We start from the raw sequence: 13,901 nt of genomic DNA on the forward strand, positions 1-13,901 counted from the left end.
TATTTTTATTTTGTTTTAAAAAAATACATAAAATTATTTAAATTATTTCATTTAAATAAAAAAAACAGAAAATACAAAAATAAAAACTCTCTCCCTCTCTCTCTCTCTCTCTCTCTATATATATATATCTAAAATAGTATCTTCATCCTAAAAATAATACTGCTACAAACTTCAGCCATCCACAATTTCAGTAGTTAAAAAGTGTAGCTTTTCTAGTCATTTTCTTGTGATAACTACCAATTTTCCAGTCTGAACTACTCAAACTCTGCCTATTTCAGTTCAAAGTCATTGAGCAAAAATTAAGTCTCAAAAAAGGATGTTTATAAATTAAATTAAAGCATATAATTATTTAAATATCAATAAGTTGAATACCTCCAGGCAGCGGTCCTGCCATCTGCGAGCCAACATCTCCAGTAGAGGAGGCCTGAACTTATCCAAACCCAGAAGATCAGGAAGCATGACACAATGCATAGCGGCCAGCTGACTCCAGCCTACAGAAACACACACACACACACACACACACACACACACACAAGCGCACAGGGTCAGAGAGACAGACCATCACCACTGTTCACAACACCACTGCTGAATCACATCCTCACAGGAACCTGGAAAAACCAAACGCCTCACAAACATTAGAGGAGCATCAGCAACGCTGGCGAGTCATGAGGGGAAATGAGCCACATCCAACAGAGAGTCACATATATCAGGAATATATGGAAGCGCTTTGGGACAATAATGAGCTTGCGAAAGTCAGTAATGCACATGAACACTTTCAGAGGATAAAACTGATTCAGCTTCAAAGAAACTGGTTACATTTCTTTATGAAACAACAAACTTACCTTTAAGAAAAATACATCAGCCCATCAGTTTATACAAACTCATGTAATTCACAGAAACATACACTCATAATGTAGTGCAAAGCCGAAACACTAAAGTATTTATATAATAATATAATATAATATAATATAATATAATATAATATAATATAATATAATATAATATAATATAATATAATATAATAATTCAATAATTTACAGTGAACATGTTTGAAAATTACAATTGCTAATATTTCCATTAATGCATTTTCATAAATGTAACATTTTTCATCTGTAATTAATTTGATATTTTTCATGTCAAAATGTTTTACTTTTTTAAAAAAAATGTTTTAATTTTTTTTGAGAAACATTAATATCATCAATTAATTTCAGAAATATTTTTTAAACAAACATAAAACATGGTATAAATGTTTAACATATTAACTAAAATAAATACTAAGCATGATAATCTAAAATAAAAATACTACACCTATATACTTTATAAAAACTGCACTATTGATTTAATTTTTATTCATAAAGATGTTTATTAAACCTGAGGAGAAATGTGTGTGTATAGATACAGATATATGTAAAATAAGCATGCAGTCCAAGACATTTACACACAGACAGACAGACAACGACTACAAGCACAAAGTACAGCAGAAGAGTGTAACTGAGCTGAACCTAGAGACTCAACCAATCACACAAACACAATAAACACACACAGGCACTGAGCGCCAGGCCGATGAACGGGGGAGAGAGAGAGAGAGAGCGAGAGAGCGCAGCTAAAGAGAAGAAAAGAGAGAGAGAGAGGCCTTTATTCAGAGAGAGAATACCTTCATTGACTGAGGGAGAGTGAGACACTCCTGAACCAGAAGACGGAGCAGCGATCGCAGCTCAAAGAGAGGAAAAGAGACGTGAAACAGAGAGAGAGAGAGAGAGAGAGAGAGAGACACAGAGACACAGAGAGAGAGAGAGAGAGAGAGAGAGAGAGAGAGAGAGAAAGAAAGAAAGAAAGAAAGAAAGAAAGAAAGAAAGAAAGAAAGAAAGGCCTCCAGCAGGGTTATTAAAGGAAAATAAACTGAATACATTGGTACAGAAATCACATGAACACAAGAAATCCACAGAAATTAAAATCTAAACACCATCAGAAGCACACGGTTATCGAGGTTATTAGTGTGAGTATAACAACAACAACAACAAAAATCCTTATTATTTACCACGGTAAACCACCAAAATATGACTGGGTAGGTGATACATAAAAGTCCATACAAATATATAAATATATATCCATATATATCCATAATATATATGCATATAAATTATATAAATGTATGAGAATAAATATTATTTTATATATAGAGAGAGGGAGAGAAATAATAAATAATACAGAATAAATAGTATTATTGATATATTATATAGCACTAAAAATAGATAAAATAATATTAACATTAATGTTTAAGGCTATTTATTCATTTTAATCACCTTTTTGTTTTCACTAGCTCATAATAATAAATTAATTTATAGAAGTACAAAGTCAAAACTATCATAGTTCATAAAGCAGCATTAAAAATAATTAAAAAGCTGTTTAAATCATTTTAGGTGTCAATTTCCCAAAAGTTATTTAATGCAAGAAATCAGTTATTATACTGCAGAATCACTGGATGTTAATAAACTGTTATTATAGTAGTTTTTTATGGTGTTGTTGTGGGTGGTAATTATTAGCTTGGTTAGTTGTTTTATTTTTATATATGTGTTGAAACTTGGACCTGGAAGAAGGAGGAATATGTACAGATGTAACCTTTTAAACTATTGATGCTATCATATATGTTTGTGATAAATTCAAAAAAAAAAAAAAAAAAAACAGTATATCACAAAAAAAATGTTCTGATGGTATTTCCATACAAGCCATTTCACTGCACCTGAAAAATGAATAATTATTCATAAATAAAATTGCAATATTCTCCCTGACTGTCTCCAGCAGAAATGAGAAGAAACAGAAAATAAAATGAGAAGAAGGTGCTCATTCTCCAGTCTTTCACACATGACAGATGCAGTTCTTGAAACACACGTTTATTAATATTTCTGATCTCTCGATCGCTGAAGATCCACAGCTGTGACTGAGTGAGCAAGAACTACAAATCCCATGAGCACTTGAGAGAGAGAGAGAGAGAGAGAGAGAGATGGCAGAGCGAAGCCATGCATGCAGACAGAGACACAGTGAGCCGCGCCACGGTCCTGGATGGAGAGAAAATCACAAACAAACATGTTTCTATAAAAACTACACGTTTAGCAGATCAATCAGTGTATATACAGTATCTGGCCGTTGTGATATTGCTGACAATGTTCAATAGTCACATACATCATCATCATCACACACACAAAGGTATTAGTTCTAAAGCTGAACAACTTGTTTAGATTATTTATTACTTATTTATTTATTTATTTTTTTATTTATTTTTTTATAAAAGTACTTTTGTATAATTTTAATATTTTATATTTTTGATGTTTATATTGCTGATGTTTATATAACATTGTTTAAAAACAGCAAAAAGAAGATATTGTTCAAAAAAGTAAGTATTTTTAGGTATATTTGTATTATATTTGAACAATGCATTTTTGAATTATTATATGTGACCCTGGAACACAAAAGCAGTCTTAAGTCTCTGGGGTATATTTGTAGCAATAGCCAAAAATACATTGTATGGGTCAAAATTATAGATTTTTCTTTTATGCCATAAATCATTAGGATATTAAGTAAAAGATCATATTCCATTCAAGATATTTAGTAAATAGTCCCTACGTGTAAATCTATCAAAATTTCTTCATTTTTGATTAGTAATATGCATTGCCAAGAACTTCATTTGGACACCTTTAAGCAGATGATTTTCATTCTCAATATCCTTGATTTTTTTTTTTTTGCACCCTCAGATTCCAGATTTTCAAAGAGTTGTATCTCAGACAGATACTGTTCCTTCCTAACAAACCATACATCAATGGAAAGATTATTTATTCAGCTTTCAGATGATGAATAAATCTCAATTTCGAAAAATTGACACTTAAGACATCACATATTATGAATGTAAAGGGAATCTGTTCTTTGTTCACATTAAAGTACACAGCAAATGTACAAACTATGAGTTAATTCAATTTAGTGTTTCTTAGGTTTTCTAAGGTTAAATCTAAGTCTTTTTGAGACCTTTTAAAGACCAATTAAAGAAAAATTAAAAAAATTTTTTTTAGGTTTTTTTGGGTTATTTTTAAGTCTTTTTGAGACCTTTTAAAGACCAATTAAAGAAAAATTTGAATATAACATCAAAATAAAGTGAGTTTATGAATAAAACAAGAACAAATATCTATCAATGAGGTCAGAAAAATCTACTTAATTCGAATTTCAAAAATGTTTAAGCATAAACACTTCTGTTTCAAGATTTTTTATTTTTATTTTTGTTTTATGCATTTAGCAGACGCTTTTATCCAAAGCGACTTATAGTGCATTTGATGTATTTTTATTTATGGATGTTTACATATTTATACTGGAAAACAACTTAAAATACCAAGGAAGATTTTCATTTAATGCCACGACTTTCTAGTCTGATTTAAGATCTTTTTAAGGCATTAATTTGTGATTGAAGACTTTTTAGGATCTTTAAAGATCCACAAAGACCCTCTAATTGTGCATCGTAAAAGCATGATCATAAAATTAAATTAAAATGCTAAATAAAAAAAGCATCTTCCTGTAAATATCAAAAACACTGTGTAAAATAAGCATTCAATTAATTTTGTGTTTTTTTGACTACTTAATGCTACCATTAATTTGTTTACGTCACTGTTATCAGCTGATTAGATATCAGTATTAGCAAAGTGCTGAAAGCTTTGCTATGTGCTATTTCTTTCTTTTTTTTTATCTGCTAAAAACTTTATTAAGTCAGGAGTAAAATAGTATATACACGGACTAAGAGCCATTAAACTCCATTTTTTTGGTCATAAAAAAAGTGCATTTTAAAACATTTTGGAAATTGCTCACATTTATTTATTACACCATACTAGTCTTTTTTTTCCCTCTAATTTTTAACACGCATTCTCTAAAAAAAATAAATAAAATATAAAATCAATAAAATAAAATAAAAATAAAATAAAATAAAATAAAATAAAATAAAATAAAATAAAATAATAAAAAACAATTTTTAAATAATATAATTAAAATAATTCTTTAACTTTAAAAAAAGTGAATTTAAAAACATGACAATTAAAATAAAAATGATATCATTTTTCATTTTTGTTGTTGTTAAAAATAATCTACAGGAATCTATAGGCATTTTCAGAAAGAAATCTTGGTCATTAACTTGAGTCATTTCTCCAGACAGCTCTGTAACAAAAACACCGGCGTTTGTTTCTCTAAATCCCTGCTTCCTCCGGCACACGCTCGGCTTTTATCTCGGCACACGATTTAAAGAACGACTCCATTAAAAAACACTTAATAACACAAGCTAAGCACAGTTTCACAAACCCGTTCCGGATCAATAAATAGAAACGAAGAGGAGGGAGGGGGAGAAACGCTACACACACGGGTGAATAACTTTCATTATGTGTACAAACCTAAAGAGAAGTGTTAGATCAATAATCTCAGCACATCTCAGAGGACTCGCTCTCTCAGAACATTTTCCTGCTCGGCGTGAGAATTCATCGGACAGGCGCGTGTCAGGACGCCGGACACAGAGGCCTGGCGCTTCTCGCTGCGGTTTTAGCATGAGAAAGAAACGCTGCAGGCCCCTCTGGTCAAAGAGAAGCACGACAGAAGCCACTTCCCCTCTGAATGAGCCGGACAGGCGTGTGGCGTGTGCAGCTCTACACAAACCATTATTCACAGTCCTCCTCTATTGTGCATGAACAATAGCTGCTCCGCACGGGGGACAAATTAGGGCACGTGTTGAGGAAGAGCGAGTGTGGGTTACTAACAGGCTTTAGACAGACACCGTGCACTAAACGGGACAGTTTCTGTGCTGTGTGTTATCTAGAACTTCTCTAACAAGGCTTGAATCCAAAAAAAAACAAAACAAAAAAAAAAAAACTAGCATTTTCACCTGCTGGACGATGAAACAAATCCCACACACTCGCATTGAAGGAGAGACCAGAGTCATCATATAGAGACCAGATCATTTTTCATTGCAAGATGGGAAGAAACTATTATAAAAAAAAAAAAATTTAAATAAATAATAAACATTTTTTTTTTTAAAGAAAATACATTAATAAAAAAAGTTGAAATTTATCTTTGCAATACGAAAAAAAAAAGTTTACAATAAGGTTTTGTTTGTATCTTTAGTTAACATGACCTTACAATGAACAATATTTCTACAGCATTTATTAATATAAGTTAATGCATAACTTTTTTTTTTTTTTTACTAAATGTAACATTTTTTAGCAATTCTTAAATTAAACATTCTAAATCTACATGGAAATAGCTGTTTGGCCAAAAAATTGTTCCTCTGATTCTATAACATAAAAAAAAAAAAAAAAAAAAACTAAACTCAAATAAAATAAAATAAAAAATAAATACATAAAATAAAACCCTTATAAGACAGCCATATAGGAGCACTTTTTCAATTTAACATTTACTAATACACTTTGAAAATTATCCACCTTGGTTAAATCTGTTTTTATTAATTTATAAATACTAGTTAATATTTAAATAATTTTTTTAACTACATTTTAAAAAGTCTTGCATTAAACACTAAATCAACTTGGCAATGAATGTTCAGCCAAGTAATAGTCTCTGATAAAATTATATCTGATAAAAAAATAATAATAAAATTAAATTAAATTAAATTAAATTAAATAATAAAAACACCCCTGTTAGCCATATAAGTGCATTTTTTTATTTCAACAATTACTAATTAATTTGTAATATTAGCCAACTTGGTTAAATCTGGCGCATTTTACATTGATTTTATGTATTATTAATTTGCACTGTTCCTGATTGAAGAAAGAAAGAAAGAAAGAAAGAAAGAAAAAAGAAAAGAGAAGACAAAGAAAAAAAGATAAAAGAAAGAAAGAAAGAAAGAAAGAAAGAAAGTCAAGTATTGTGCCTTTCATGCACTATAGACATGAAAAATGAACAACAAAACTAATAAATTCTGTAAATATATATATTGCTCATTGTTAGTTCATGTTAGTTAATGCATTAACCAATAAGACCTTATTGTAAACATTTTTAAATGGAGCTTTTTTTGCCAGAAAATAAATGAATTGAAAAGAAAGCGAGGTGCATGAAGCATCTGATCCTGAGAGAGTCTGAGGAGAGCAGAGGCAGGTTTGTTTCACAGCCAGAGCAGAGGTTTTCATGTGGGCAGACTTTATTTTGGAGGCGAGCGCTCTGTCTTTGTAGTTACCTTGTTTGATCTGTGCTTGCAGGGCCGGGCTGGAGGCCTGCGGGGTGGTTTTTCTCGGGGTCTCAGGGGTTCCTGGTCTTGGGGGCCTGAAACACAAAAGGCCAAATGAAATATTTAACACACATCCACAGTCAGCACAGAATTTAACATCAGACCGGTGCGAGTGTGTGTGTGTGTGTATTTATACAGGTCTGTGAGTGTGTGTATAAACCCCTGAATACATTCATGTCAACATGTGTGAGAGAGAGTTAAAGATGATCAACAAAAACTATTATTTTTGTTAAAAATTTTGTTAGTCTTACAAAGTAAATACTGTTGGCAACAATGAAGTATTTCTGTATTGTTTTACTTGAATGCTGCAGGTTCAAGTGAATCAAGAAGTCCTCTTAAATAAAATAAAATAAAATAAAATAAAATAAAATAAAATAAAATAAAATAAAATAAAATAAAATAAAATAAAATAAAACCTTTGTCAGCCATGTAAGAACACTTTTTGATCTCAACATTTATAAATATATATTTTTTTTAAATTAGCCTCCTTGGCTGTATCTGATGTATTTTACATTGATTTTATGTATTAGTCAGAAATAATTAATATCCTATTAAAAAGAACAAGCTACTACTAGGTAAAGGTTTCACAAACACATTTTTTGAAGGATGCTTAGTATTGTCTAAATACTGTATAGTCAACACCAAACAGGGTTATTAGACTTACATAAAACTAAAACCATAAAACAGATTTTGGTTAATTGTAATAATCTTTAACTGAAATAAATTAAAATATAAAACTTTTAAAAAATTTCTAATTGTTTTTAGTTTATCTTGATGTACTAAAATAACTAAAACTGAAATTTTACATAATTTTTATTAATGAAAACTATATAGACATTTGAAAAAAAAAACTATAGAAATGGAAAAAACAACAACAAAACAAACCTACTAAAACTGAAATGAAAATAGATATTAGAAATTTTACTTAACCCTGACGCCAAAATCCCAAAAATATTGAGATATCAGTTTTTGTTAATATTGCACACACCTAAGGCAAATGCTTTGGATTTTTTTACTCAATATTTACTACTGGAATCAAATTAAAATGAAAAAAAAAAAAAAATAAATAAAAAGTTTAAAATATATATTCAAATTAGGGTGCTATAGCTTGCATTGCAACATCAATTTTATACATATAAAATTAAATAAAATTAATATTATAATAAATTATAATTAAATATTAAATCCAATAAAACACATAAATATTAAGATTTGTAATGAAAAGACTGAAATATATTTTTATGTATCAGTGTATATGTATCTGTGCCCCCTCAGCGTCATTCAGAGGAAGTACAGAGAAGCTTGTCATCTCTCTCTCTCTCTCTGTGTGTGTCTTGATTCAGTGTTTGTGTCTAATGCTCTCTCAGTCACATTCACTCTAACGAGAGCCGGAGCTCGTTAAAGCTTTCATTCCACATCCTGCTCAGAACTGAGTTTTTAAAAGCACATTCTGAGAGAAAAGATATGAAATGGACGACTTCTGAGCGAGTTCAAGAAGCTGTAGGTGAGCCGTTCGAAACGTTTCACAAACGCTGGCGTCAAAAGGAGTCTGATAGAAAGTCTGTGTGTCTGTCAGAGAAGTTTTATCTGCTTTGACTGTTTTAATGGCTGTTTTATTTTCCGATGTAAATTTTTAAGAAAGTAGTGTTGAAGTTTGTTGGACTGCAGTTTAGTGGACATCCACAAACAGATTTTATTTCAGCTCCACCATTTCTGCCGGTTTCATCCTGGACGTGTTTAAGAAGTTACTGAAAATCCTGAGCACAGCTGTGCGTTCTTACTTTCCACTGCGTAACTTTACCCTCCAAAGACTTCAGAAACTGAATCTAAAGAACGACCAGTAATCTGAAATTGCCTCATAAAAATCAGGGGCGAATTTTGCTCAGAGCAACACAGAGATTGAGAGATTTGATTTGATGTTTTTGTTTTATGTTTTTAAAATTTTTAAAGATAAGTGTGTTTTTGTTTTCTGGCGTTCGCATCACGTGGATAACATTAGCCCTTTAAATAGCTGAACAAATGATCAACATCTGAAATGAAACTAGTGCTGTCAAACGATTAATCGCAATTTGTATTAAGATTCTTTGCATTATGACAATCTTTATAATAATTAAGCATGTTTCTCTAGAATTCTCATTATCTTATGCGAAACAAATATCATTCTTTTATTATTGTAATGTGAAGAAATTATTTTAATTTTTAGTTATTTATAATTATTTAAATTATATGTGAAAAAAAAGAGTTATTTTTATTTAGAATTTTAACTTATCAAATTTATGTTTTACAAGGTGCTACAAAGATAAACATATTTCTAACATAAAATAAGCATCAATTAGTTTAAATAATAGTTTAAATTATTGCTGTCAAATGATTAATTGCGATTAATCGCATCCAAAACATAAGTTTTTGTTTACATAATATATGTGTGTGTTCTGTGTATATTTATTATGTATAAATAAATACACACACAATGTATATATATATTTCAGAAAAATGTTATGTAAATAATTAAATATATCTACATATAATATAAATTAAATACATGTATATATATATATATATATAATATAATATATATATATATATATATATATATATAGATATCGATATATTCTATAATAATGAAAATCCAATAAGATTCACCATTAAAAATGACAAAAAAATGCATGTAGTATAATTATGCAAATTTCTAGAAATAATAAGTATGTCATGAAATACAGAATGACCAAAATTATTTGTACAGTGATTTTGACCACATATAGAAAAGTTTTTGATAAATTGTATGTGAAATTAAGATATATATAGTATGTGATATTACTATAAATACTTTTTTGATCTATCTTTATATTTTATTGGATGTTATTTTATTGTAAAAGTGACTCTGACAGAAATCGGCGGCGCTGCCCTTCAATCCAAACATGATCCACAAACACATTGACGGGCCGTATTGACGAGTTTCACGTCAGTTCACCTGCAGAGCACATCTCTCACCTGCGGACAACGAGCGATCAGCAAACACGAGTCGGAGCTCGATACCCTTCAGTCGCCTCCACCCCGCGGGGCCGTCATGACCAGAACAACAGCACCCGTCCCCTGGGTACGAGCCCCGGCTCCAGATGAGACGCTTCACGCTCGGAGACTTTCTATCTCACTGTCCGCTCGCACCTGAACCTCCATCCAACCCCGGGGGGCCCAGGAAAATTAAAGCCCCCAGATACGCAAAAGAAAACACAGGTAAACAATAGAAACAGCGGGTTGAGCTTCTCTCGCCGATTCTCTGTCCGCTGCTTCAAGGTTATTTACTTTCTTAGTACAGTTTTTATTTGCTGTGATGTGTCTGTGTGCATGAGACATCTGAAAGACTACAGCGCTCTGTTCTTTTGCTGGTTTGATTCCCATCTAAGATGACTTTTTTTCATTTATATCTTTTTAAACAAAATATTATATTGGTATTAAAATTATTAAATTCAATATAAACACATTTTTAAATAAAAAAAACTATATATAAATATGAAATGAAATAAAAAATATAATATAAAATTATATATAACTGATATTATTGCATTTGGTGTAATAAATTTTCTATCAATCAAACAACCAACCAACCAACCAATCCATCCATCCATCCATCCATCCATCCTTCTATCCATCTATCCATCCATCCATCATCTATATATCCATCTATCTATCATCCATCATCCATCCATCATCCATCCATCCATCCTTCTATCCTCTATCTATCATCTATATATCCTCTATCTAGTCAATCCATCCATCCATCTATCCATCCTTCTATCCATCCTTCTATCCATCCATCATCTATATATCCATCTATCTATCATCCATCCCAGCCATCCATCCTTCTTGAGATCCATCTATCTATCATCCATCTATCCATCTATCATCCATCCATCCATCCATCTATCCATCCTTCTATCCATCCATCATCTATATATCCATCTATCTATCATCCATCCATCCATCCATCTATCCATCCTTCTATCCATCCAATCAGCTATATTCCATCTATCTCTCATCCATCCATCCACCATCCATCTATCCATCCATCCATCCATCAAACTTTAGATCTATCTAACCATCTATCTATCCATCCATCCATCTATCCATCCATCCATCTATCTATCATCAATCTGATCATCCACTTGCCATCTATCCATCTATCCATCTATCTATCATCCATCCATCCATCCATCTATCTATCTATCATCCATCCATCTATCCATCCATCCATCTATCATCTATATATCTATCTATCTATTATCCATCCATCCATCCATCCATCCATCATCTATATATCTATCTATCTATCATCCATCCATCCATCTATCCATCTATCTATCATCTATATATCCATCATTATCTATCATCCCATCCATCCATCCCCTCCATCCATCAGCTCTATATCAATCTATCTATCATCCATCCATCCATCATCTATATCCATCTATCTATCATCCATCCATCCTCCTCCATCCTCTCTATATCCATCTAATCTATCATCCATCCATCCATCCCATCCATCTATATAATCCATCTATCTATCATCCATCCATCCCATCCATCCATCCATCCATCTATCCATCATCTATATATCCATCTATCTATCATCCATCCATCCATCCATCCATCCATCCATCCATCCATCCATCCATCTATCTATCATCCATCCATCCATCCATCCATCTATCCTTCTATCATCCATCCATCCATCCATCCATCTATCTATCTATCATCTATATATCCATCTATCTATCATCCATCCATCCATCCATCTATCCATCATCTATATATCCATCTATCTATCATCCATCCATCCATCCATCTATCTATCATCTAAATATCCATCCATCTATCATCTATATATCCATCTATCCTTCTATCATCCATCCATCCATCCATCCTTCTATCTATCATCTATATATCCATCTATCTATCATCCATCTATCATCCATCCATCCATCTAGATATCTATCTATCCATCTATCTATATAGCCATCCATCCATCCGTCCATCCGTCCATCTTTCTATCCATCCGTCCATCTATCCATCCGTCCATCCGTCCATCCATCCATCCATCCATCATTCATCCATCCGTCCATCCATCTGTCTATCCATCCGTCTATCCATCTATCTATCATCCATCAGTCCATCCATCCGTCCATCCATCCATCCATACATCCATCTATACGTCCGTCCATCCATCCGTCCATCCATCTGTCCGTCCATCCTTCCATCCATTCATCCATCCATCCGTCCATCCATCCGTCCATCTATCCATCCATCTATCCATCCATCCGTCCATCTAGTCCAAAAGCAATGCAATCGAACAAAAACCTTTGCATCACGGTGACAGGCTGACAGCTGCTGTTCATTACAGAACATTTATACTTAATAGTCTACTGGTGTTATAATACCTTCAGTCATTCTGAATTTGAATTACCTTGACTTTGAATTTTTTTTAAGCATTTTCCTTGTATTGTTTCGGTAAGACAAGTTCATACAATTAGTGGTAGTTCATGCATCTTTTCTGCAAAAATATTTAACAAGTGATTTGTTTAACATTTACATCATGTTGACATCTTCATGTGTTGAACTGGGAATATCATTTTCTTTAACTAGAGGGTTAATAAAGAAAAAGTTACTTGAATCATGTTGTAGTTACATTTTCGTGTTGACTAGTTAAAAATCGTATAAAAATTTTTTTTTTAATATAGAAAAGGTTTAATTTTGAAGTTGACTGGTTGTAAATTGTTTAGTTTTTTTTTTTTGAAATTGAGATTTATACAACATCTGAAAGCTGAATGAATAAGCTTTCCATTGATGTATGTTAGGATTTGATGAATTGATGTAATATGATGTATGGTTTGTTAGGAGGACAATATTTGACCGAGATACAACTATTTGAAAATCTGGAATCTGAGGGAGCAAAAAAATCTAAATATTGAGAAAATTATCTTTGTCCAAATGAAGTTCGTAGCAATGCATATGTGATCCTGGAGCACAAAACCAGTCTTAAAGTGATACTCCACCCCAAAATTACAATTTTGTCATTAATCACTTACCCCCATGTCGTTCCAAACCTGTAAAAGCTCCGTTCGTCTTCGGAACACAATTTAAGATATTTTGGATGAAAACCAGGAGGCTTGTGACTGTCCCATAGACTGCTAAGTAAATAACAGTGTCAAGGTCCATAAAAGGTATGAAAGTCATCATCAGAATACTCCATCTGCCATTAGACATGCAATCTGGGTCATATAGAGCTACGGGAACACTTTTTTTAAGTGAAAAAAAAAACTACTTTATTCAACAATTCCTTTGTCAACAGTTTCCTCTGTGTCTGTCCATATCACCGTATGCTGTGTATGCTCTTCTGTGTCATCCGCACCACAAGGATGCGCTGTTTCTACACGTATTTAGCTTTGATTTGAAAGAAAACAGCATACACTGCATTTCATACCTTCTGGACCTTGACACTGTTATTTATTTGGCAGTCTATGGGACAGTCACAAGCCTCCCGGTTTTCATCCAAAATATCTTAAATTGTGCTCCGAAGACCAACGAAGCTTTTATGGGTTTGGAACGACATGGAAGTAAGTGATTAATGACAAAATTTTAATTTTGG

The 13,901-nt window shown here is 32.1% G+C and overlaps 1 protein-coding gene across 1 annotated transcript in view; it reads right to left on the reverse strand.

Moving 5' to 3' along the window:
- LOC109080730 (WD repeat-containing protein 7) overlaps positions 1-13,901 on the reverse strand; it is a 109,365-nt gene that overhangs the window by 63,146 nt on the left and 32,318 nt on the right. The window contains 2 exon segments of the mRNA XM_042747827.1: positions 373-491; positions 7,208-7,293. Coding sequence (XP_042603761.1) covers positions 373-491; positions 7,208-7,293 — 205 coding nt within the window.

The sequence above is a fragment of the Cyprinus carpio genome, chromosome B21 (genome assembly GCF_018340385.1).
Source record: "Cyprinus carpio isolate SPL01 chromosome B21, ASM1834038v1, whole genome shotgun sequence".
Lineage (NCBI taxonomy): Eukaryota > Metazoa > Chordata > Actinopteri > Cypriniformes > Cyprinidae > Cyprinus > Cyprinus carpio.